At 37.9% G+C, this 24,249-nt stretch overlaps 1 protein-coding gene across 2 annotated transcripts; it reads right to left on the bottom strand.

The window, feature by feature from the left end:
- Positions 1-5,721: 5,721 nt before the first annotated feature.
- sin3ab (SIN3 transcription regulator family member Ab) lies at positions 5,722-23,997 on the bottom strand. Of its 2 annotated transcripts, XM_060858972.1 has the most exons (22): positions 23,787-23,997; positions 22,109-22,158; positions 20,070-20,277; positions 19,660-19,839; positions 19,436-19,542; positions 18,120-18,411; positions 17,670-17,921; positions 17,393-17,545; positions 17,148-17,309; positions 16,910-16,996; positions 16,162-16,280; positions 15,150-15,360; positions 14,832-14,948; positions 14,506-14,744; positions 14,108-14,291; positions 11,610-12,177; positions 11,188-11,357; positions 10,702-10,875; positions 9,287-9,379; positions 9,099-9,193; positions 6,595-6,796; positions 5,722-6,002 (listed from the first exon to the last, which is right to left on the bottom strand). In XM_060858972.1, the coding sequence occupies exons 2-22, from the start codon at positions 22,111-22,113 to the stop codon at positions 5,781-5,783; spliced, it is 3,840 nt and encodes a 1,279-aa protein (XP_060714955.1). In that variant the 5' UTR covers positions 22,114-22,158; positions 23,787-23,997; the 3' UTR covers positions 5,722-5,780. The 2 variants fall into 2 exon arrangements, with proteins under 2 accessions (XP_060714955.1, XP_060714956.1); XM_060858973.1 differs by lacking the exon at positions 22,109-22,158.
- Between the last annotated feature and the right edge of the window lie 252 nt (positions 23,998-24,249).

Raw genomic sequence — 24,249 nt, 5'->3', positions numbered from 1 at the left:
GTATCATTATAAATAAAACACCTTTTCTGCCCAAATGGAACCACAACAAATTTAAACAAGTAAAGAAATATTACAAAAATAAATACAGTATTAACTGCAATGTGCAGCACCAGCCACCCTGCACTTTTATTGATTTTATTATTGTACCTCAAATGATCATATATCATAAAGGTTTCTTTTTTGCATTTTAATATAAAATGTAAAATGTCCTAGAGATTTTGGAGATACCCCATGGTCACTTTTAATTTTTATGAATTATATACTTTCCTCGTGAGCCCTTCCTGGAGTAGACAATGAGGTAAGTAATTGTGTATAATGAAAATAAATACATGTCTACAGCAGAGATTAAAAAGCCCTGTAATCATAACCAGAACTGGAAAGTATTGGAGAAAGAGCTGGCATATGCTCTTGATTACAATTACATCACCTGAAGTGTTAGTATCCAGTTCCATATGAAGCTGATTTGAAGTCCTGAGGTCTCCGTTCTTGTCTGAACACAGTCGTTCAATCACTTCGTCCACGAAACATCTGTTTGGAGCAAGAATATGTATTCATGCCTTTATAATTCTATTGCTTTTTTTTAAAAAACATATGGTGTAGTCCATGCACTGAAGTTATTGATTAAACCCTATCTCATTAACCAGTTTGTCAGTAGCTTCTTAAAAATTTTAGCTTCTTTAAAAAATGAATTATACACGATGTGGAATGCTAGTTACATTTTATGTCAAGAAATGTCGTCATTCCTTCATCAGCCTCTCTTTTATCTCTCTTGATGTTGATACACATCAACATCAATGGAAATAAATGCCAAATAAAAAAGATTCAAATAAGAAATTGCTTGTAATATTATGGAGAACCTGTAAAAAACTCCTAAACTACTTCATGGTGGAAAACAATGCACTGACACAGGAGACTCCTTTTATAGATGTTAATTAACCATATATTTATTTTCTGTTTAATAACGAGTACTAGTAATGGAATGAGAAGGTATTACAACATACACATATAGAGTATAAACCTGTGATTTGAATTACATCCAGCACTGCTGTCAAATCTGCTGATTTAAAACTTCACATCCTCTGACCATCATATCTGAGAATTCAACAATGCTGAAGCACAATAAAAATGAAAGGTAAAACATATGATGGCCTATCTACCATTTTTCACACAGATTAACTAAAATATCAGCAAGGGACTAAGATATAATCCATAAGGTGTTACATACTGTATAGTCAGGTGACAAATTAAAGGAAAAAAAACGTGAATAATGGAGTAAAGAATGCAAAAGTCTTCCAAGCAAATGTATACAGTTAAACAGTAAATATCATTATATGTTCCCTCCATGATGTGGATGAAGATAAACACAGGAAAATATGTACAAAATGTAAAAAAAATATTTAAAATAGGCTTTTTATTACTGGGGCATGGATGCAGTCACTGAGCTCCGGTCACAAGGTCTGCTTCACTGGCTGTGTTTCAATTTAGCTCTTACAGGAAAGACAGTAAAAATAAACATGTGTTAGATTTACAACAAGCCAAGCTCTGGGTCATATCAGGCAGAGGACAGAGAACAGCATAGTGATATGGATAAGCAGGTTTCTGAGGAGGAAGATGATGTAGAGTATCAGCGGAAGACACAGACACATTAGATGAGTCAGATCAGTGCTGAAGCTACTCTCGCTCCTGCTGAAACATTCAAATCCAAAAAGTGGTGACATCTATTAACGCTTAGTACCTCCTGACTTACATGGCAGGGCAGCTGCTGCAAATGTCATCAAAATGATCCCTAAATTTGTCTATAAAAAATGTCATCATTACTAATACAAACCATGAAGGAAAAAAGTCCACAGTGACATGTGGAATGACATTGATGAGGAATGCCTGAAAGCTTATATTGGTGTTCTTTTTTTGCTGGAGTGTATAGACCCAGCAATGAGGCCACTGATAGTCTCTGGGACGTGTCATCAGGTAAAAATATTTTCTGGGCAGCAATGTCACTTCAGAACTTTCGAATGATATCAAGAGTCCTCAGATTTGACAACAGAGGTGCTAGAGCAAAATCTGTCAAGTTTTCTTCCATCAGGGATATCTGGGAGAGATGGGTGCAGCTCCTTTCACTGTTGTTCAACCCAAGGCCGGAGGTGACAGTAGATGAACGTTTTGTCCCTTTCCATGGAAAATGCAACTTCCGGCAATACATGCCCAGAAAGCCAGGCAAATACGCCATAAAAATCTGGGATGCAAAAGCCTGTGATGCAAAAACCAGCTATGCATGGAATTTACAGATTTACACAAGCAAACCTGCGAGTGGCATCCCTGAGAAAAAAACAAGGAAAACATGTAGTCCTCGATATGGCTACTGGACTGTGTTGTCACAATATCATGCTAGATGTGTCTGCATACAGTGTATTTATGTTGTGGACCCACATTCTCCTAGGGTGGAACTCAACCAAAAAAAAAAACAAGCGAAGAATGTTTCTTGATGAGCTAAGAAGTTCCCTTGAGTGAAGGGAACGGGTTCCCCGAGACACAGCCACCACAGCCTTGGTTAGACAGCTGCAGAGTTCACCTAGCACTTTATCCACACCATCATCAACACAAAGAGCATCAGTGCCTGCATCTTCCTCCGCCAGCCCTGTCTCAACATCAACCAGCACAGCCACAACCCCACTGAGGCCACCTGATTCTAAAAGAAAGCGGTGTCAGGTCTGCCCTAGCAATAATGACAGAAAGACATATATATTGTGCTTCTACTGCAAAGAACACACTAAAAGTGTCACCTTTTGCAACACATGCATCTAAACATACACATACTCATGCCTGTCCTTGTGCACACAGACTTTTTTGGAATTAGAAGTAATACATTTCTATTGGTTTGATTTGCTTGATTGGTTGTTGTGTTTTACCTTGCAAATCTTTTGTATTATTACTTGTTCTGCTTTTCATTTTGTATTTGTATTAATGTTCTATTTGTGAACTAAAAACATATGGGTCAAAATTGACCCGTAACACCACAGACGTCACAATAGATAATAATATTATAATAAAAAAAAAATTAAAAAAATTTATTTAAGAGATGTGGTCTAATACCCCTAAGTAATAGTCAAGTAGCATAACAACCGTTCATTTATTTATGTAATTTTCTTTTTACTATTTTTTTTTTACTATTTTGGCAGGGGCCACACCAAAAACCAATTAAACCAATCTTTTTATGGATAAGGAAGGTATTTTATGACTGGTTTAATACACGACCCGTTAACATAGATAGCAACAGAAAGCTAACATAAGTGGAAGGTTATACCCACTGGTGCAGTAGCATGATATACAAAACAAAACAAAACACAAGAAAGATGATTGAGAAGGTCAGTGAAGAAATAGATGACTTTACAATGACCTGCTGTTTCTTCTGCAAATAAGGTACATGGTAAAGTTTAACGTGTCTGTTACTTTGAATGACAACGTCCAAATGCGCCCCCTGCTGTTAATTGTACACAATAACACCTATAGAAATTGCTTCATTGTTAAGTTAGTTAACACTGTTCTGGTTTAAAGATTACTACCAAGCTGCATTTAATTCCAAGATTTGCTCACTAATGAGAGGAACATGAGACACTTCACAGCACAGAGGCCACAGTGATAAACCGACTTGGCCCAATTCACTGTAACAAACATACTTTAAAATAATATGGACTATAATTTTTTTTTTTATTACAGGAAGCAGGAGACAGTTTTCTTTTATATTACTGTTGAATTCTCAGATATGATGGTCAGAGGGTGTTAAGTACCGATTTGACAGCAGTGTTGGATTTAGTCAAAATCACAGTATCACGCTTTCTCGACTCAAAGTTTTTTCTTTAATTTGTCACCTGAAAGTGTTCATCTTATAGTCGCTTTAGTTAATCTGTGTGAAAAATGGTAGACAAGCCTTCATAAGTTGGACCTTTAATTTTTATTGTGCTTCAGCACTGTTGAATTGTTGATATGATGGTCAGAGAACGTTAAGTTCTAAATCAGAAGATTTAACAGCGGTGCTGGATGTAATTTAAATCACAGGTTTATATTCATGTGCATGTTCTAATACCTTCTCATGTCTTTAATAGTACTTGTACGTTTCACAAGTTATGCTAATATTAAACAGAAAGAAAGATACGATTTCCACCATGTAGGAGCCTTCATGGCAGAGGAACCCTTGTTTTTCTCAGTAGTCTTGATAATATAACAAGCTATTTTTTATTTGCATCTTTTATTTTTTTTTCATTTGTAATTTACACCGTATGTATTTTATTCTTTCTTATGTCCTTAATTTGTCAGACATTCATTGTATGGTGTAACACTGTTTCCTGTGCAAAAGAAAATAAAGTCTTGTATCTTGAATGAATTAATGACAAGAGACATGCTTTGATTTTCCCATGTGAATTTTACTGTTAACTACAATTTTTTATTTCAATCTTTAAAACAATAATGAATAATACAAAAGTCTGTACATGAGAACATAGAAACATGCCATGACTTTTTTATTTTCTTTTTCTTTTCTAAATACGCTTTTCTCAGCAGCCACCACTGCATGGGGCACAAGAAAAGTGGGGCAAAATGAAAGTTTCACGACTTTTTAGATTTGGACTAGAAAGGGAGGCAAAACAGGACAAGAACAGTGAAGAGTTTCTAATTTCTACTCAGTATATTATTAGAATGGGCAGTGTCACAAATTTCCATAAAAGGTCGAGTTAAAATCCTTCAAATGACTTCGGGGAGGAGAGAAAAAAAAAAGAAAAAAAAAAAAAAGAAAAGGGTTTTCTACATAGAGAGCATTCTTTAAAAGCCCAGACAAGTCATGACCACAAAGGGATGGTAAAACAATTAAAAAAAAAAAAATACAAAAAAAAAAAGGAAAACATTATAACAATAACTTCCTTTGGTAAAAAGGTAATTGTTTATAATATACAGACCAGCATCAGTCACATCTTCTAAGATAATAAAGTCTAATTACTACATTGTAATATTCATTTGAATATAAACAGTCTGGAGTATATACAAGTTATTTACAATTTCATCTATTCTGTGGCTGCGGTCTTATTTTGAAGCTGGTATCTTAGATAACCGTTAATGCATGATTATCTTCAGGGGTTTAGAAATATTTTAGAGCACAGAGCTTTTACATGGACATGTACAAATTCACGCATGTCGTCACGCCAGACCACGTTGCATGATCTCGTACGAAAAGCTTTCAAGTAGCTTTTTCTTCTCCGTCAGTACATTCTGTCTCCTACTTATTCCACAGTTCAAGTCTGGCTGCAATTCACAATAGTGTTTGAGGACATGGTTAACACTGAACCAAGAAATAATAAGAATAAAAATAAAACGGCAAACAATGTGGGCATATTTAAAAAAAAAAAAAAAAAAAAAAAAATAATAATAATAATAATAAAATACTAATTCACAAGACATTAGAAATAATAATTAAAAAATAAAAAGTTACACATTGACTTGTGCAAGGTTAATAGTACATCTTCATGATTAGCTTCAGACTTGTGTAATTAATTAAAAAAATCTGTTGAAAATATTTTTTTCTTTGATAACTGAGAAAACATGAAGATGTACTAAGAAGTTTCTATCTAAAAGTTAAAAAAGATAAAAATGGACAAGATTAAGGAGTCTGAAAAGAGCTCCATGGCAACCAGCATTATATATATAATAAAAAAAAAAAAAAAAAAAAGAGGGGGGAAAAAAAAAACCCACAAAAGCACCAGCTCTCAGAAATGGCAGAAGTACAGAGTGAAGTGTTATGGAGTGCTGCTGTAGATGACCCTGTATCTGTTGATGGCCTGGAAGTGAAGGATGCAAGGTTCACAGCTCGTTTTACAGGCCCGCAGCCCCTCTTGGCCTTCCCCTATTAGCCACCTGTGATTGTTGGTGGCTTGCTCGTTGGTCACATGATTCTTCCTCCATGAGTCTAACCAGGTCTGGAAACGCTGGTGCAGCCGTGTACTGACTTGCTGGTGGGACTGGACACAAGAATAGACACAAATGAAAAACAACGACCCGTTACTTAGCCTTGTTAATAAATAGCTTTTGCTATGTAGTATATTTTTGTGATCCAACAAATTGATTAATAACAAAAAAGAAACCAAACAAACATTCATTGATTGTGAATGGATTGTGAGTTGCAGCCAACAGATCCTAGTCCCATTCCTAGATAATTAATTTTTCTCCTAATCGCTCCTGAGCAGATGATCAGAAAAATCTCCCATACCTACATCTCTTCATAGGTAATCAAGAAAACGTGTACAGTATTAAAAATATATTGCTTTCAAGATGTTCCAGCGTTAAAAGTGTTTACTGGATCGAACAATGTGGGCTTTAAATGCACATTATAATGAGGCCCAAAACTAATTCAGCAAACTTAAACTTGAAGCCAGAAGATCAGAAGATTCCATCATGACAGAAGCCCAACTTTTATACTAATACCAAGTATAATGTAACCAAGTTATAATTATACGTTATAACCAAGGTTATAACATAATGTAACCAAGGTTTCACTACAAATAAAGCTCAGCATCTTGAGCAGAGAGATTAAATGTCACATCATTTGCATACCTGATGGGCTCTCAAGAGCGCCGTGCGTCTGTACATGTAATCCTCTGACTTAATAACGTACACCATCTTGTAAGAGTTGAGCTTAAACATGCATTCCATTTTCGGGTCCTCGGCACCGTCGGCGGTTTTCTTAGCCGCTTCGCTTGCCTCTCTCATCTGTACATGTTGCCCTCGCTGGCACTTCCTGATCCGTCGAAGGTTCCTGACAGAACAGAAAGGAAACGTTGCATGAAGGTGTAAAGTCATCCGCAAAAGCCGTCTGTCACAGCATGTATTGCAGTACATCACGTAACCCACGCACCAAGGCTCAGCCTCTCAGTGTGACGAGAAAGAAACACCCAATCATAATCAAACAAGATTATGGACAAAGTCTACAGTGCACCTCCGTTTGAGCCAGAGATTCCCTTAACAGGCGCAAATCCGTGGCAAGCCGTATTTTGATCAAGTACAAATTCAGATTATGAAAAAAAGATAAAAAGAAAGAAAATAAACAGGAAAAAAAAAAAATCCCCGCTTCAATAAATACTAAAATTAAAAATGTACTTACCGCACAGGTTACAGGTGAGAGCGGGGACTGAAACCATGAATATTTTGTATTCAGGACTCCACTTTACAGAAATTGAGACGCACAAGCCAATTCTCAATAAAAATAAGAAATGACAGTTAAAAAGCCACGATAGGAGTTACTTGAATGTAAGTATCAGCAGTTCAAACTTGATTATGACCATGCATACAAATCTGCTTGCTTTTTTTTTTTAATCTGTTGTTGCATTATTGTATACAGGGCAAACTGTGAAGCAACATAAATATGAAATGTGGGTTAAATAACCTAAACTGCCCAATCACACACCCATAAGAAGATGCACAGAACAAAAAAAATCTAAATTAATTAAAAAATATATATATATATAAAAATAATAATAATTAAAAAAAACAACCATCACCACGTCAATCAAAAACTTTGGCAAAACATGTTGCCAGTTTGAATGTGATTCATATAAAAACATTAAATTTATAAAAAAAAAATAAAAATGAAAAAAAAAAAAATCTTTGGCATTACACATATTGAGACATGCAAAGCCAAACCACAAGAAAATAACGGATGAATATACAATCCACAAAAACATCCTCCCATGCAAGTGCTTAAACTTTGGAAAAGAAATACACGCACATTTGAGGATACAATTCAGACCAGCATTTTATTGACAAGCTCCCCCATCTGAAATACAGCTGTATGGGAGTCACACACCATGGCAAGTTAGACTTCTATCCACAGCAGCCCTCTGTAAACTCACAAACCCAACCAAAAGCACACACTTCAACGGGAGCGCACTGCATCTCTGAAACATGTAACACAGTTTGTTTTGTTGTTTTTTTTTTGTGCTGAGAAAAGTCTGAAATCAAAGACCTTAAAACCATTTATAGGAACACATTAAGCAAACACATTGAGGAATTTTGCTCACATCATTTCTGTGAAAATCATTACATGAACATAAGGCATAGACTTTTCATATTGGATATATATTATATTCTAATAATAGTAATAATAATCTGTATGCCCTGGGCCTCTTAAAAAGGTTATGCAATAATAAATCTCAAGAGTGAGCCCATTTTTATAATCTCATTATCATCATCATCATCATCATCATCATCTCACTGCATAATGTTTAATTCGATAATGTATGCACTTCAAAGGAACATGACTGTCTAACAAGTCTGTTAAGAATGGTGGTATAAAAATAGTTCTCCATACTTACATTGAAAATACAAAGATTAAAATTATATGCACTTTTCCAGTTACTTGCAGCATCACGGCTGTAACAAAGGCAGTCAGAACTGAATAATTAAATGCAGTTAAATCTTAAAAAAAAAAAAAGAGGAAAAAAAACAAAACAAACAAACAAAAAAAAACACCCTCAAACTTTTTTTTTTTTTTTTATGATGAGCAGAAAGTCTGAAATAAATAGCAATGCTCTAAAGACATTATATAATATCAAACTTACAATGTGATTCATAAATAAACTATATACTAGACCTGCAAAGTCCAAGTCCAGGACAGTTGGGTGAATTCCCAGCTCAAAAAATAAAAAATAAAAAAATAAAAATAAAAAATCCAACAGATAGAAATCACCAAACTGTACTGGACTGCAGCAGAAATTGAACATCCTCAACAACTCCCATGTCCATGAAAAACAGAACACAAAGAGCTTGTCCTTATTTTTGGATGGAAAAAAAAAACAATGACACCCCCACTGAACATTGCACTTCTGCATTGCACTCTGTCTATAATGCCATCAAAGCACGCTTGGACCAGCTAACATAAGTGGCGTGGGTGTTCACACGTCGAGTAAGATGAGTCAACTTGATATTCTGTGGAACCAGAATCTCTGGACCTTAAATGATCACTGATGATGTTACCCATCTATCTATGAGGTTGAGTTGACTTTAGGAAATGAGCCGTGCTAGGCTCAGGGCTCAGGAGATGGAGCAGGGCTGAGCCTCACCTGGGCAGAAACACAGGCTTCTGGGAGAGCTGCTCCCTCAGCTCCGGGGACGCAGAGTCCGTGTTCAGGTAGCGGTCGACGTAATCCGGCCAACGCTACAAGGAAAAAAGGTCTGTGTGAATTTCAAAGATTTCAAAGAAGAAAAAAAAAAGACCAAAAAGGCAAATCAAAGTGCTGCAACTGTGTACCTCAAACTCCAAGGGTTCATCAGAGTTTTCCTCCTCTGTGTCCAGCAGCTCCACATCCAGCTGAACACCCCCCTTGCTCTTCTGGAATAGGAGCTGTGGTGAACACGTAAGTGTTATTATCGAAAAAATGACGCAGTCTGAACTGACACAAATGCAACAAACCCAAATTCAATTTATCATTAAGTAAAACGAAAGCCTGCGTGATTGTGTAGCCTGCACACACAATATATATTGGCTATACAATAAGGTACTGATATATGTAAAAGATTTCATTCTGGCTAGGATCTTTATTTTAACTAGGAGGTGACAGAATCCTGTGAGCATTTAGAAAGGACTTAGTTTTATTTCACTCAGTTCTGTCAGTGTTTACATGATCCGAACTGATCTTGTACACCTGCACCATTCAGAGCATCTTGACTGGAATAATCACAGCCTAGTGTTTAAACAACACCAAGCAGGACAGGAAAGCTCTTTAGACAGTGGTGCGATCAGCTGAGTGCTCCATCCACACTGAGCTCCCTGACCTGCAGTCCGACTACAGCAAGCGCTGCTGGACCAGGGCCAGGAAGATCGTGAAAACCCTCAGCCATTTCCGCAGGCCATTTGAACCCTTAACCAGGAGAACACCTAGAGCCTGGACTTGCAACACCTCAGCACCTTTTGTACATTTCATTTTGCAATTCTGTCTACATTGCACATTTTACACTTTATAACAATTTATCACAATGCTATATTCATTTAATTCATATTAACATTTCACTTTCATATGCTTTCAAATAGCTCATATTTTGACTTGCCCTGGCACTTAATTTTTATATATTTCTTGATATATATAAACAGGAAATATATCCTGTTATCCGTATCCTGTTAATTCCATTTATCGACTGTTTTTATATGTTGACTCTTGAATCTGACTATTTCATAAAAAAGCATTTCAATACATGTACTGTGTATGATTGTGACATAAAATCTGAATTTGAAAGTCTTCACTGAACCGCAAACAACCCATCTACTAAAAAAAGGTTGTTCTATCAGTAAGCAATGCATGTGAATTTAAATACAGATCAGAAACCTAATGTTTCTAGCTTAGAAAACCCATCTTAGAAAGGTTTCATTGTGTTTTGCAAACGTCATTAGAGAGTAAGGTTTTTGTCCTAAATAATCTAGGCATAAAATAAAATGTATTTGTTCTGAGCACTTGAGCTACTGATTGGTCCAATTGATTGGTCAAGCAAATTTGCTTTAACGTCTTCCACAGGAAAAAAAAAAATCCTGTATATTCACCATCTTGCAATCCCTATTATATTTAAGCTCCCTTCTGAATTAAGTACAGCGTTTGATAGCTGAGCGGAACGAGCTGTCCGTTTTTTTCCAGGCAAGCCATGATAGGTTGAAGAAAATGTCATCACTTTCACCTTGAAGCAATTCTCGTCTGCCATTAGCTGCTCGGCTTTGCGTTGGTAGCTGGTTTCGGCACTGGCCCTGGGTGACTGAGTGGATGTGGTTCCACCTGTTGCTTTATTGGAACATTCATTGAGGTAAAGATCCGTCACCTGAACGCAGATCTCATCGCTCACTATGTGCTGGAGCTGAAAAAGGGAGGAAGAAGGACCAAAAAGGACAAAATTAAGGTAACATTTTGTAAAATATGATCATAGCTTCAGGTTAAGAAGACATTTTTCTAGGCTGGCTGACATTAACTAGGTCCACACGGTTTTTTGGGCAAACTTACTGCTATTACTGCATAAGAATAAACTCTATCATGCTCAATAAGCACCAGATAAAAAAACAGCAATAAAAAGCAAATTTCAAAACATATAATAATATATTTCAAGTAATAAATAAATACACTACTTATGATAGTGACCAAAAGAACACTAGAATCTGGTCTTGTCCCTTACCTGTCTGACAATGCTCTGGATGAGCTTGTCCATGGTGAAGGCAATGTAGGCATGGATGGTGAACATCTCCCTCAGCTGGTCCTCATACTGAGACGTCTCCATATTCCCGTCCAGAAGATTGCGCACCATCTCCAGAAAGGCGGAGTAGTAGTCCTCAACGTCGATGTCCACTGGAACAGAGCAAAAAAACATTTCTGCAATCGTTTTAAATCTAATTAGCGTATATACAAGGATGTGTAGCGAGGGTGAACAAACCACCCTTGTTTTCTAATTCATACAGAAATGATTCCTTATGTACATTTAGATGTAATGTGCATCGCAGCATTGTGTGTTAAGGTTGTAAACACGATGTGCTGCAGGAGAAACTGTGCGGGAATTCCTTGAGGACACGTTACAATGGTTTTAAAAGAGGCCAGACTTACGTGGCTCCCTCAGGCGCAGCTGGACAGCTGGACTGTCATTCTTCTCTCTCTTAATCCCTAGTACATTTCGCTCCCACTCCCTCTCCCTGGTCTCCTCCTCGATCTGTTTCTCAGCCTGGTTGTAGATGCGCAGCAGCCTGGAGCACAGCATGTGATGAAGCCGCAGGAAGACGTACCAGTTGTTGTTGACATAAAAGAGGTTGTAGGCTTCGTCGGAAGTGCTTAGCTTCTGCTGGGCCGGCGTCGTGTGGCTGAACAGCAGCTTGGATTTGGGTTGAGGTGTACCGTTAGGCTTCTTCACTCGATCGTCGTCAGGATCTGGCTCCTCCTCTTCCTCCTCCTCTTCCGCATCAGAAAGCTCGCCGCGACGGGCAAACAGCATGTCAGGGATGAAGTGGTAGATGACCTGCTTGATTTTATATTTGTCGTCCTTGTGGATGCTGGACTGTCTCTTGACGTGGTGGATGATGAGGGCAGCTGCGTCTTCCAGGATCTGTCCGTCTTCATAAGGCAGAGTCATGTGAGGGCCTGATGGAGAGGAGCCGTTGTCATCTGATGCTTCTTGCCGCTGCAAGGGATTGTAAATTGCAAATTGTCAAATTAGCTGTTATTATTTTATTTAATTTTAACTAATTTTAGATCCAAATATCAGGCAATAAATCTTTTGCAGCTGCTGCTTATGCTCTATCACAAGGCAGCTGAACAGTCAGAGGAGAGTCGCATCCATCTAACCTCTTACACATACCTGTATTCTCAGATGCTCACAATTCATTAATGTCACTCTGACAGGACAGAGCATTGCAACCTCCCTCAGCATGACAGCACAGGCAGTTTTACTCACTTACACACTTGCGCGTGGCTGCAGCGTCGTCTGGATTAGAGATCATGATCTCCTGACTATAAATCAAACTCTTTTTTGCTGTTGCTTTCAAGAGCCCACGTGTCACATGTCTACTCCTCATGACTTACGAGAACATGGCCAATTGTTCACAAATATCAAAATTAAACAGGAGCCATTACACAATCTTTTTAGAATGGACGTCTTTCATATTAGCACAAGATAAAGTTGCCAGATTCTCAAATGTCCCACATCAGTTAAACAAACTAACTGTTTTTAGTTATATAAAGGGTATAGCTCATAGAATATCATTTCAGAATTACTCACTTCTACTATCATCCTTCTACCAAAAACAACATACATTTTTTTTTTTTTTAATTCTAACTATGGGCCTTTTTACACCTGGTCACTTCATGTGTTTTCTCTGATCCGATAGCTATCTGATTTGTTAAAACTGTTCCATTTACATTAGGCCACATAAATGCGTCTTGTTCAATCCGATCTTTCTACTCCCGCCCAAAATGCAAATATATTTTACCTCATTTCCGGGGCAATTGAAACTGAACACGCTTTTTTGTATGCGGTTTTCACAATGCATTCAAAAAGAAGATGAAAAAACTTGTTACGACGGTTATGCTACAAAAAACATCATTTATTGTTTGCTTTATTTTCGCTGACGCAGCAGCGCGTTTTAAGACCCAATGAGACACCTGGGTGAAAGATCACTTGCGAGTGACGTACTTCAGTTTGGGAGGAGTATAGCGCTGACGTTTGTGGCTTGAACAACCACATTCATTTACACCTGTCCAGCTTCATCTGAAATGCGTCCCAGACCACCTCCTGAACTGGTTTGAACGATCGGATTTATATCCGTCCCGAAAACGTTTCGGAGAGCATTTAGACCTGGTATTTTTACGATCGGATAGCTATCAGATCACAGAAAACGCATGAAGTGACCAGGTGTAAAAAGCCCCTATGCCTTACTTACTAAGCAAACCACAGAATTATATCATTTTAATTTATTTTTCGATCACAGTTTATACAGAAATGGAAGAAATGTCCAGGCTGAATTGATCATTTCTCTCTAGCAGCAAGTCCTGAACATTACTATCAGATTAAAAAAATAGGCTTATATTAATTTGCACTTTGACAGGTACGCTATATTCACCGCATTCAGCTAAAGCTAGAAATGTCACATTACGTGTGTTTGAGATCACTTGGCATCGACCGGGAAGTGGCTTATACTAATGATTAGTATTAAAAAAAAGTTTCAGATTATAATTCCCTTCCAACATTCATACACTAGACAGTAGAGGACATCGATGACATATTGTAAGCACATAGTGTACAGCTCATTATGACAGATACACTGCTGGTTTAAATTTCAAATATGTTAAGCTAGAAAAATGAAGACTAAAGTAAATATATTCGGTAACAGAGATACGATAATTCATGCTCTGTGGCTTAATGGTTTGATTTTACACTTTTTTTTTTGCCTTTTCAAATCATTTGATCCATTTTCTTATTTCCCAAGTGGCCAGAAAACTAATTTGTATTTTTTTTTCCAGGGCACATAAGAATGCTGTACTGTACAGCTATCCACATATATTTACTAAAACGAAGAGGAGAAGGTTATAAAAAGTGACAGGGTTTGTCTTACCTCATCGTACTGAGTCTCGATCTCATTGAGCAATGTCTTGGAGCGGAACACTTTTGTGTCGTTCTGTTTGAAGTTAATACCCTGGTGGTCTAATGACTTGAGGTAATACTTCTCATTCTGCTCCCTCCAGATCTTGTTAAAGCCTCTTTGAGCCTCGCGCCACTCTTCGTCTTTCATTTTCAGTCTGAAAACACAGTTATAGCATCTGTGCCCATTACATAACTTAAAAAAAATCTCTCTTAAACAAAGTTGCACCTGTCCAAGTTTTTTTTTTATAACATTAGGGACTTTGAAACTCAGGTTAGAAAGCTTAAGGATCACTTTCTTCTTGACTTGAATTTATTTGTGAAATGTATTACATCTGACTGGTTATTATTAGTCACGTATCTCAGGTTTACCTTTTTAGAACAATAGGTACAGAGACAGCGGGGTTTCTCTTAAGACCGTCAATTATATCTGCAGCTTTATCTCCGTATATCCTCTGAATGGCTTTGCGGTGAATGACCTCGGACGAGCCTCCCATAGTGTTGTCCAACCTGAATTTGGCCTGTTCTTCTGCTGACATTCGTGAAAGTTTCTTCTGAACAGTCTCCAAAACACGGATAGTGGCCAGGTTTGTCTCCAACACCACATCCAGCTGACAAGAAATAAACGCATCGAGTAAGTGGAGCAATTCGACTTAAAAAAAAGGGGGCATGAAAACAAGTTGTGAAAGCTTTCGTACCTCAAAGCGCTCATCCTCACATCGGTATATGTGCTCTTCGTATTGTGTCTTCTTTGAGCTAACAAATGTGGAGTCCTCGGACCATGATGGGAAAGACACCCACGTGTCGTTCAGAACCTGAACATAGTGAAGCATTAAGAATTTCAGATAATAACACTATTCATCTTTTTATCACTATTCAGTATTGATACTGATTCTGTGCTACAAAACCTCTAGACGTCATTATTTGTTTCAGCAAATCCTTAAAAACAAGCCAACGTGACTACTGCAGAAAGCATGCAACTATAATAGAAGAAGCCATAGATCACAGTCACTTACTTCCTTACACAATGGAGTTCTCCCTGTGCATTTGGGTTGCTGGAAGCTCTTAGGCAGAGCTCTGTAACTGAAACCCAGTCTCTTGCAGGATGAATAATCAATCTCCATAGCAATGCCCTCTGTGGCACGCTCTTTTGGAAAGCTCTCTATTTGGGCACACTCTTTGTAGCCCAGGAAGTTTTTGAACCAAGTAAACAGCTCTGGGAATTTCCTGTGAAAAATAATTATTGAACCGTTTGAAATTAGTAATGGGAGAAAAAAATAAATCCATCGCACCTCATTACTTGGGCCCCTTAACACTGCTGTTAAGAGAGACATTTTTGCTAGGCATAAAATTTAAAGCTAGGAATGCAGTGTTACTTATTTGTAAAAGGACTGTGCTGTAACCTTACTATCTTTTGCCTTGTAAACAAACTGCTGATGCACAAGTGACAGTGATCTGGACATATTTCAATGACCAAAGAGAATGCAAACTGTGATCTGTGAAAATATCCAGAAAAAGCACTCTGGCATCTTCAGGTGACCCGATAAAAACATTTGCTTGCGTGTAAGCAGTATCTTTAATAGCGAGCATGAGCCTTATCAGTGTGCAAAGTCGTGGAAATGAGTGCAAGATGCTAATAATTGTGCACACAAAACTATGCAGAAGCAGGAAGCTGTGAAGTGCAAAGAAATTGGCAAAGCACCGTGACACACTTCCTTCCACCAGAGTCTATAGTTTGTTCGAGTATGAAGGTGCAAATTCAATTGAGATTGATATTTAAAAAAAAATTTATTTGTAGTCAGTTTGGGGGGAAACCACATCAGTGCAAACTTTATAAAAACAAACTGTATAAGTTTCTGGGGAAATCTCAGTTACTTGGGACAGAATCCCATATTACATAGAAAAATAACATTAAATAAAGATAAATATAAACACTACACTTCCACTATACTAAAATCCAACATGACATCCTGATAAACCTCAACACACAGTTGACTTTCACTGGTACATTAACATCATCACACTTACCCTAAGAAAGGTAGCACCAACTGCACTAGTTCTGCTCGGGAGATCACCTCTTGATTGAAGATTACTAAACAACGCAGGAAATTGTCATAGGCCTCTGCACTTCTTAGTGCTTTCCTCACCTGAGATTTAAAAAAGAAATAAATAAATACATACAGAATTTTACAGGACAAGCTGCTTAATGCTCTGTACACAACTATTACATGTTCAGGTTGATGCTAAAATTATATTCTCTGAGTGAATTCATTAGTGTGGACAAATAATTAGGATTCTGCAGGCATGGTAGAAATGAAACTAACAAAACTCACTATTTAAAACCCTGAGATAAAACAAACACTATACAGTCTTGTCATAATTAAATGTGTAAGGACAAAAATCTAGCTCATAGCTGAAAAATGATATACTGCGTTTGAAACTGTCCGAAAGACAACGATTATATGCTAATTAGTTCCAGGAAGTCTTTACTAAAGCAATCAACAGGCCCGTTATATATTACATGATGACAGCCAGTTTTTGTTGCCATAAACTGGCCGAACTGTAAAAGAATGTACGTTATACTACTAAATGCTCCAGCAAATATACTTGTATATAGAGAATAATCCCTTTAAAATTAATTTAAAATGCCACTTTTTTTCATAATTCTGAACCACCAAAACATTGCTAGGAGAGGTAGAACCCTAGAGATTCCACTTGCCTTGTGAGCTATTGACCTGTCCACCACTGGCAAAAAGGCAAAATTGCATAGACTTACCTTTTCAAAAAACAATGATTCAGTGCCAATTCCAAATTTGCTGCCTTCAGCCACTGGGTGTTCTTTCCCCATAAACTTTGGCTTTTTCTGTTAACAACAAAACAAGTAGGTTTCAAAGTTTCAGTATGGTAAACAAATCCATCAGTGTGTCCTTAATTGCAAATATGATTGACACTAAGATCCAGACAAAAAATAATCTCATGGCACTTATTAAACAGCACCAATTAAGCAGGGTTACCTTTAAGGGCGGAGCAGCACCAGGTCCGGAGTGTCTACGATTCTGGCAGCCGTTCTGGTTAAATCTCTGCTGCTTGTTGTTGTTGAGCTGAGGCCTCTTCAGGACACCACTGTTGTCCATACGTACAGACTCGGGCTTATCTGTACTTGTTTTTCCCAATAACTAGCCAGAGAAGAGCATTATTAATTACCATCCACACTTGTGCAATCATTACGAATTAAGTTTCTATTCTGCAAACCGCATACCACAGAACTGTTGGCATCTGGTAAGAACTGTCCGAACTCAGACAGCAGATCCTCCTGGTTCTTGAACAGCCTGGCTACTTGAGCATACACTTCCTGTTCAGTAAGAGCTGGAGTGTAGTTCCCACCTGCTTCCTTTGCATTCCGCTGCTCTTTCTGCACAAATACAATTCTTTCTTTAGACTAAATTATATCTTTAAACGTAGCAAAATAGCTTTTTTATTTTTTTATGATTTTGTACTTCAAAGCTGCTCCTTAACTGCTCCATCTTTTCTCTCACCTGGTACGTATGCAGAATCTCCAGAAAGGCTTTGTAAATGTCTGGTTGGCCTTGAAAGCGGTTTTTGATCTTGTTGACATAGTTGATGGCGTGGTTAAACTCCACAGGCTGGTTGTTTTGCAATGGAGGAGCACTGGCAGGTGTGCTGCTCACTGGCGTATGAGATTGGACTGAAGGGGAGCGGGGCGAGGCGTAGGACGGGATGGACGGATTGTGCTGGCTAGTTGGGGTTAGGGCAGGAGACTGCATGGGCTGCAGGGAAAAGGGAATTGTGTATTTCGGTTTATTTCAGAAATTACATGTCTGAAACGAACTGATGTCTTACTATATGACTTATATATGATTATATATTTTTCCAGTTTCACTGCTCAAATAGACGACATCACGACCACTCAAAGTCACCTAAACAACCACTATAAAGTAAAACATAACAGACAACCGTAATGGTACCTTGCTGATCTTGGCAGGCGTAGGCTGGCTGGGCATGGGCAGAGCAGCGGTGCTGGTGGGAGCCGAAATCTGGCTCTGGTGCAGAGGCGGCTGCGGAATGGGAATGTTCTGCACTGAAATGCCATGTGGCGTGATGTGATGGATCTGGCCTGGGGTTGTTACGTTCACCAAGTCGTCCGCCTGCACGTCTATTTTGTAGCCAGGAGGCAAGAAGGTATTAAAACCCATGATGAGGTCTGGATGGCCTTTAAATAGCTGCGACACTCTTTTAATCACTCCTGGTGTATCAATGCTGGAAAGAGACACAGACACATGAAACACATCAATAAGCAGTAAGTGCTCTCGCATGTAACTCCATAGTAATTACTTAACAAGTATAGCTGTAAACACACAACATACACATTATTCATAATACGTTGCTAGTCTACTGATTAATATGCACAAATAAACATTTAATTACTTTTAAGACAGGAAAATAGGACTATAATTACTAGTAATAATGGAGACTGTTGTGGTAGATCGACAAAAAAACTAACGCATGAAGTACCTACACTGATGAAGAAACTCAATCTCTTACCATGCAATTTGGAAATATCTCACTTCCCTGCTGCATGTGGGCTCATATATGATATGTAACGAATAAAACACAACACAATGTGCTGCTACAAGAAAAACACGGAATGTGATGCAAGACCATGTAAAGAGACAGCCTTTGTTCTCAATGCAATATTTAGCAATAACAGCATGACCCAAAGTGTTTTACACCGCAGCTATTCATCCAACACTATTTCTGCCATCACTTACATTAGCAGCTATAAACAGTCTACCCTTTACCCACCCCTCTCATTTTCCCTTTAAGTTAAAAAGGCAGGTTTTTGTAGTGTTGTAAAAGTGACTGCTTTACCTCAGACTGCTAAAGTGCTGACGTTGCAGATTCCTTCCAAAAATGCTAAATAAACATTTACTCTCAAAGATTTTTGCACATTTTTGTAATCTATTTGTGTGGAGAATCTGCCATATAATTTGTTGTGTCCGTTATTACCACAGAGATTAAGTAAAGATAAAGTATTATAACAATTGCAGCCAGAAATACTAACGAAAGAATTGATCATTACCTACTGACCAATCAGATTCGAGCGTTCAACAGCGCTTTGGTATAAGACTTACTAACCCTTTTTTTTTTTTTGGCAAATTCCACCCTCCAGTCCAGTAGAATTTCCAGTCTGCGTTTCCCCACAAAAAATTAAATCATTAAATACATATTATAGAGAAGGAAACGAAATCTTTTCTTACCAGCACAGACAATTCAATCTTACCTTTGTGATTTGAATTCTTTCATTATATCCAGGAAGTCATTGTAGACTTGAGGCTGATTTCCGAACTGGAGCTTCACTTGATCAAGGTAGGATAGAGCGTCTTCCACCTTCAGGGTTCCAAAAACACAACCGAGCAATCACAATCAGCTCTCAGTCAACAGGTAAAGTACACTCATGTTGGCAGGAACAACTCTGCGAAGTCTGCATATGGACTGAAGTCAAACCTTAAGCCTTTGGAACTGCTGCTGGCCTGGTGTTGGAGCTGAAGCAGGTGGGGTATGAGAGTGACCCTGACCAACGGCGGCTCCTGTAGGCTGGACCACGGGGCCGTGATGATGTGCGCCAGCGTGCACTGCAGGACCGTCGCTATGTCCATGTCCTCCAGAGCTCTGAGCCAAGGGCACCTGAAAGAAAATATGAAAACAAAAAAATGTAACTCAACCTGTTTAATAAGCATTATTGGTCTATGCTTTGTTTAACGAAACCAACACTACACTTATTTGTATCTAGATAATGGAGATGACTAAAACATTACAATAAAGATGTTCGAATAAGCAAATTAACAGTGCAGGCTGTATTTTTAATCTTTAATCATGCGTTATCTGCTTAAAGCTGACTAGCATCCAGCACATACCTGAAAAGCCTGAGAGACCTGAGAGTACTGCACACCAGCTGCAGGCTGCATGTTTTCTGAGGCAGCCCCGTAGGTGGAAGATGCAGCGGCAACAACGCGGTGAAAGCTTTCCGTGCCTCCGGGGAGCCGCCGCTGAGACCCAAACGTTGTTTCCTGATCGTCCGAACGACGCTTCATTGTGTACTCATACTCCACAGCTAAAGACAATCTAAAACAGCAAAGATTTATAAGGACCAGAACATAGATTCAAGAGAGACTAGACAGTGCTCATACACAGTAAAAAAAAAAAACATAGTATCGTGATACCTAAAAACATTCATGGTTCTTAATGTGCGTGGGGATATTTGATGATTATAAAAATTGGCACGATCAAAAAAATAGTGGAACATTTAAATTCGGTATGAACAAAAAATAAAGAAGAACTGACAAGAGAAAACACAGCCAATTCTGGCATAAGGTGATAGTACTTATCGGCTATTTGTTACTATACTGTTATAAAACTGAGAGCAAATCTTTATTTACTCTATATTGTTGTTACTAACAAAGTGTGCAAAGATACACCACATGCTTTACAAAAGATCAAAATGTCAATATCAGACATTTATTAGGTTAAAATGATAATACTTACACTATTACATCGATCATAGTGTTAAACACTGATACATTTTTACAAAAAGCATGCTTTCAAAAAAGCATTAATAAATATAAGCAAACTTAATTCTCAATAAATAAATAAACCTTATCTCTCAGATGCTGCATAAAATTGACTAAAAACTCTAGAGCAATCTAATACAACAATCTATTTACACAATTTAATACAAACAACAAAATTTGCATCTGTAACACCTCAGTCATTTTTTTTGCACTAAGCTAGTTGAGAGACTTCACATGTGGTGTTCAGTCCATCTGACTTGGTCTGTTCTGCTTTGTGTACTTTTTTTAGACAAGCAAAAAAACAAAAACCGACCTCAGGTGTGGACAAAAACTACCGGCTCAAAACCAACCAGTCCTCCAAGATTGAGGTCATCTTTGTCCAGTCCCAAACAAACTCAAACACATTTTGAATGCGATTCAACCCTGAATCGACTCAATTGCAGGAAGTAAAGCAAACACACTGTGTATTTTGGGCTCTATGGAGCTTTTTTCTTTTTTCTGTGAGCTGCTAAACTGAGCCCTGAGGCACAATCTGACCTGTAGTTCTGTGGATACACAATGTAAACAAAAGAAGACGACAAATGCTGCGGTTCTCAACCGAGTTATATATGAAAATGGCTCAACTGAGTAATAAATGTAAATATAATTATCTATTAAGTTATAAAAATACAGGGTCTGTGTTCTTCATGCTCGAGTGACTCTGACACACTTGGCAAACTGTTGTTTGTAGTTCAGCCAATTATGTGCAGTGTGAAACCAAATCAAATCAAGCAGCAAACAAACCGAAAGTATCAATTTCAGTCTGATTCTGAGCAGGCAAGAAAACTGTGAACTGTAAAAGAATGTACGTTATACTACTAAATGCTCCAGCAAATATACTTGTATATAGAGAATAATCCGTTTAAAATTAATTTAAAATGCCACTTTGTTCCCTTCGGATGCTCTAAGCAGCCAGGTTGACCAGTAACTCTAGGATTCTTACAATTTCAGAAATTAATTTTCATTTTTGAAAATTAACAAGTTTCTTTCCGTATATTTGGGTCAAGACTCGCTGTCTGACATCACAATGCGCATTCAGCAAAAACAGTGTTCTATTATGGAAAGTAATTACATATGCATCTTTACTGGTACGAGGTTCAAAGAAGAACCTGTGCTTACAATTTCAACAGGTCACAAGTTTTCCATTCAAAAAAAAAAATAAAAAAATCATAAAAACACTGCAAATTTCGAATCTTGAAAAAAGCGATAACAAATCAATGAACTTTTATCATAATCAAGGGGGAAAAAATCTGTGAAATCTGGAAGGAACTGGCTGATTAAACTTGGAGGTTTGAATTCCAAGTGATAGTGATTCAAATGGAGCTCAACTTGCTCCTAATTCCTACCTCATTCCCAGGAAAAGGACCTGTCCAGATCCTCAAGGACTGAGAGGTTACTAAATAAACAAACGAAGACACTCCTTAGCCACAGTAAAGTTCTATACCGGTGCATGATTTGTTCATTTGTCCCAAATCAAATTATTCTTACACAACTGTATGCAGCATCTTATCAACTTGTTCTGGTTAGAAGTAAAAAATATGGCCCTATGCAAAAAGTGACTGTTGGGTTTTGACAGCTTGTGAGGACGATAACACTAAACCATTACTGTCAATCTTTTGATATTTAAAAAGTAATATAAGGGAAAGACGGCTGAGCTTGACACGGGTGATGGGAGATTTCAGTGGTTTAGCTTGCAGTCTGAAACCGCCATGAACACCGAGGCCAATGTCAACAAGCTCTCCAGCTCTGTTCACTGACACAGCTCCAGGTCAAGCAAAATCTCACTTTCTCTCAACTTTCTTTACTGAGGAATCTGGACTCTGGACGTGAAGAGCGGCCAAACTTTTACAAAAGTTTGCGTAGTTGTTCATCGAGTTTGATTTCTTTTTCCCTCCCAACCCCCCGCCCCCTCTGCGTGTGTGTGTGTGTGTGTGTGTGTGTTATAGGCCCGTGAAAGAGACAGCTGGCAACCATTACACACCACACGGCTAGCTAGCTACCTAGCTCACCATGAATTATAGACATTGTAGTACAAATAGACAAATAATACAGAATTAAACCAAAGAAACAAAACAATAGTGTAAATATAAATAAGTATCTGAACCTTTCTGAGAATGTACCCAGGTAATGGACTCCGTTACCTAACGCTAGCTATGCCAGATAAATCAATTCCTTCGTATAATTATAATAATGTTAGCGAATCCACCACGATTTGTGGCTAAATGTGTCAATTTAAGCTATCAGTTATAGACCCTGGGGTGAAGTATGGCTCGGCGGGGGAAAATATATATATAAATTTATATTTATATATAAAGTACAGTTAACTAGCCAGCCAAGCTTGCTAAGTCCATAGCAACTATTAGCTAGCGAGCAGGGTTGTTAACGTGGATAAGTAACCGTACACATAAACGTACAGCGGAACTCTGTTTGTTTGTATGATATTTTGATAAATATTAGAATTATTTCTTCTGTGTTAACAGACGACAACGTTTATGAGAACTGTAATAAAACTGTAATGAAATGTATAGACAGTGGCGCTGTATTAATGAATTCCTGACCAGCTTGTTTCTTCTCTGGGATCATGCTAAGCCTGTTAGCTTGTTTCTAGCTAGCTGTGAAATCAGGAAGTCCTGATCAATGACTTCTAGCGGCTCCACCAATAAAAACAATGCTAGCTATAAATAAGGAAATAAACAACAACGTTTACTAAACGCAAATACTAAGTGCATTTGTTGATCGTTATTAGTCTGAAGGATGATCAAGTTCAGGATAGTATAAACGCGTTAGCTTACCCAGATGCTAAGCTCGCTAACTAGCTGGTCAGGCATTAAATTAGCAAGATGTCTCGACTCGAATATAATGCAGTTCGTGTTTGTTTCCAAGACAACACACGACGTAATTGTAAATCATCAATGAACAAACCGGTTAAGAAAGATTACGATTTATGTAGCTAGGAAGCTAATAATCTACTTATATGCTTTAGCTAGTTAGCATGCTAGTTAGGATATAGATGAGAAAACTCACCTCGACCGCAGACAACAAAGTCTCCTCGTTAAGTTCGGATCTAGTCACTCCAGAAATATTTAAAGGATATGAAAAAAGCTTTAATACTGTAAAATCAGACGGACGTGTTAATAAAGGGAAATATAATAAGCCTCCATCCAAGGCGCCAGAGCTCCGAGAACATGCTAGCGTGCTAATTAGCTCAAATCGGGAAAACAACCTCAGGACGATTTTTCAACAAGAGGGCGTGTCTTTGCGAAAGGTAACACCCATCTCTCACGGGATTGGTTAATCCAGTGATGCTTCCCGCCTAATCTCCTCTGAATAAACGCCTACCGGCCAATATAAATGATCTTATTGGCTCTTGGATGAATCATATCAAATATGCATTATTATTTTTTTTTTACTTGAAGAAATAAACACAGCTGCAGATGTTCAAAACATCTGCTTCATTAAAATGTGCACCCTCTTAATTTTTAAATAG

This window comes from Tachysurus vachellii, chromosome 23 (genome assembly GCF_030014155.1).
Source record: "Tachysurus vachellii isolate PV-2020 chromosome 23, HZAU_Pvac_v1, whole genome shotgun sequence".
NCBI classification, from domain to species: Eukaryota; Metazoa; Chordata; class Actinopteri; order Siluriformes; family Bagridae; genus Tachysurus; species Tachysurus vachellii.
Note: the sequence above shows the minus strand (reverse complement) of the source record. Positions and strands in the feature narration are given on the sequence as shown.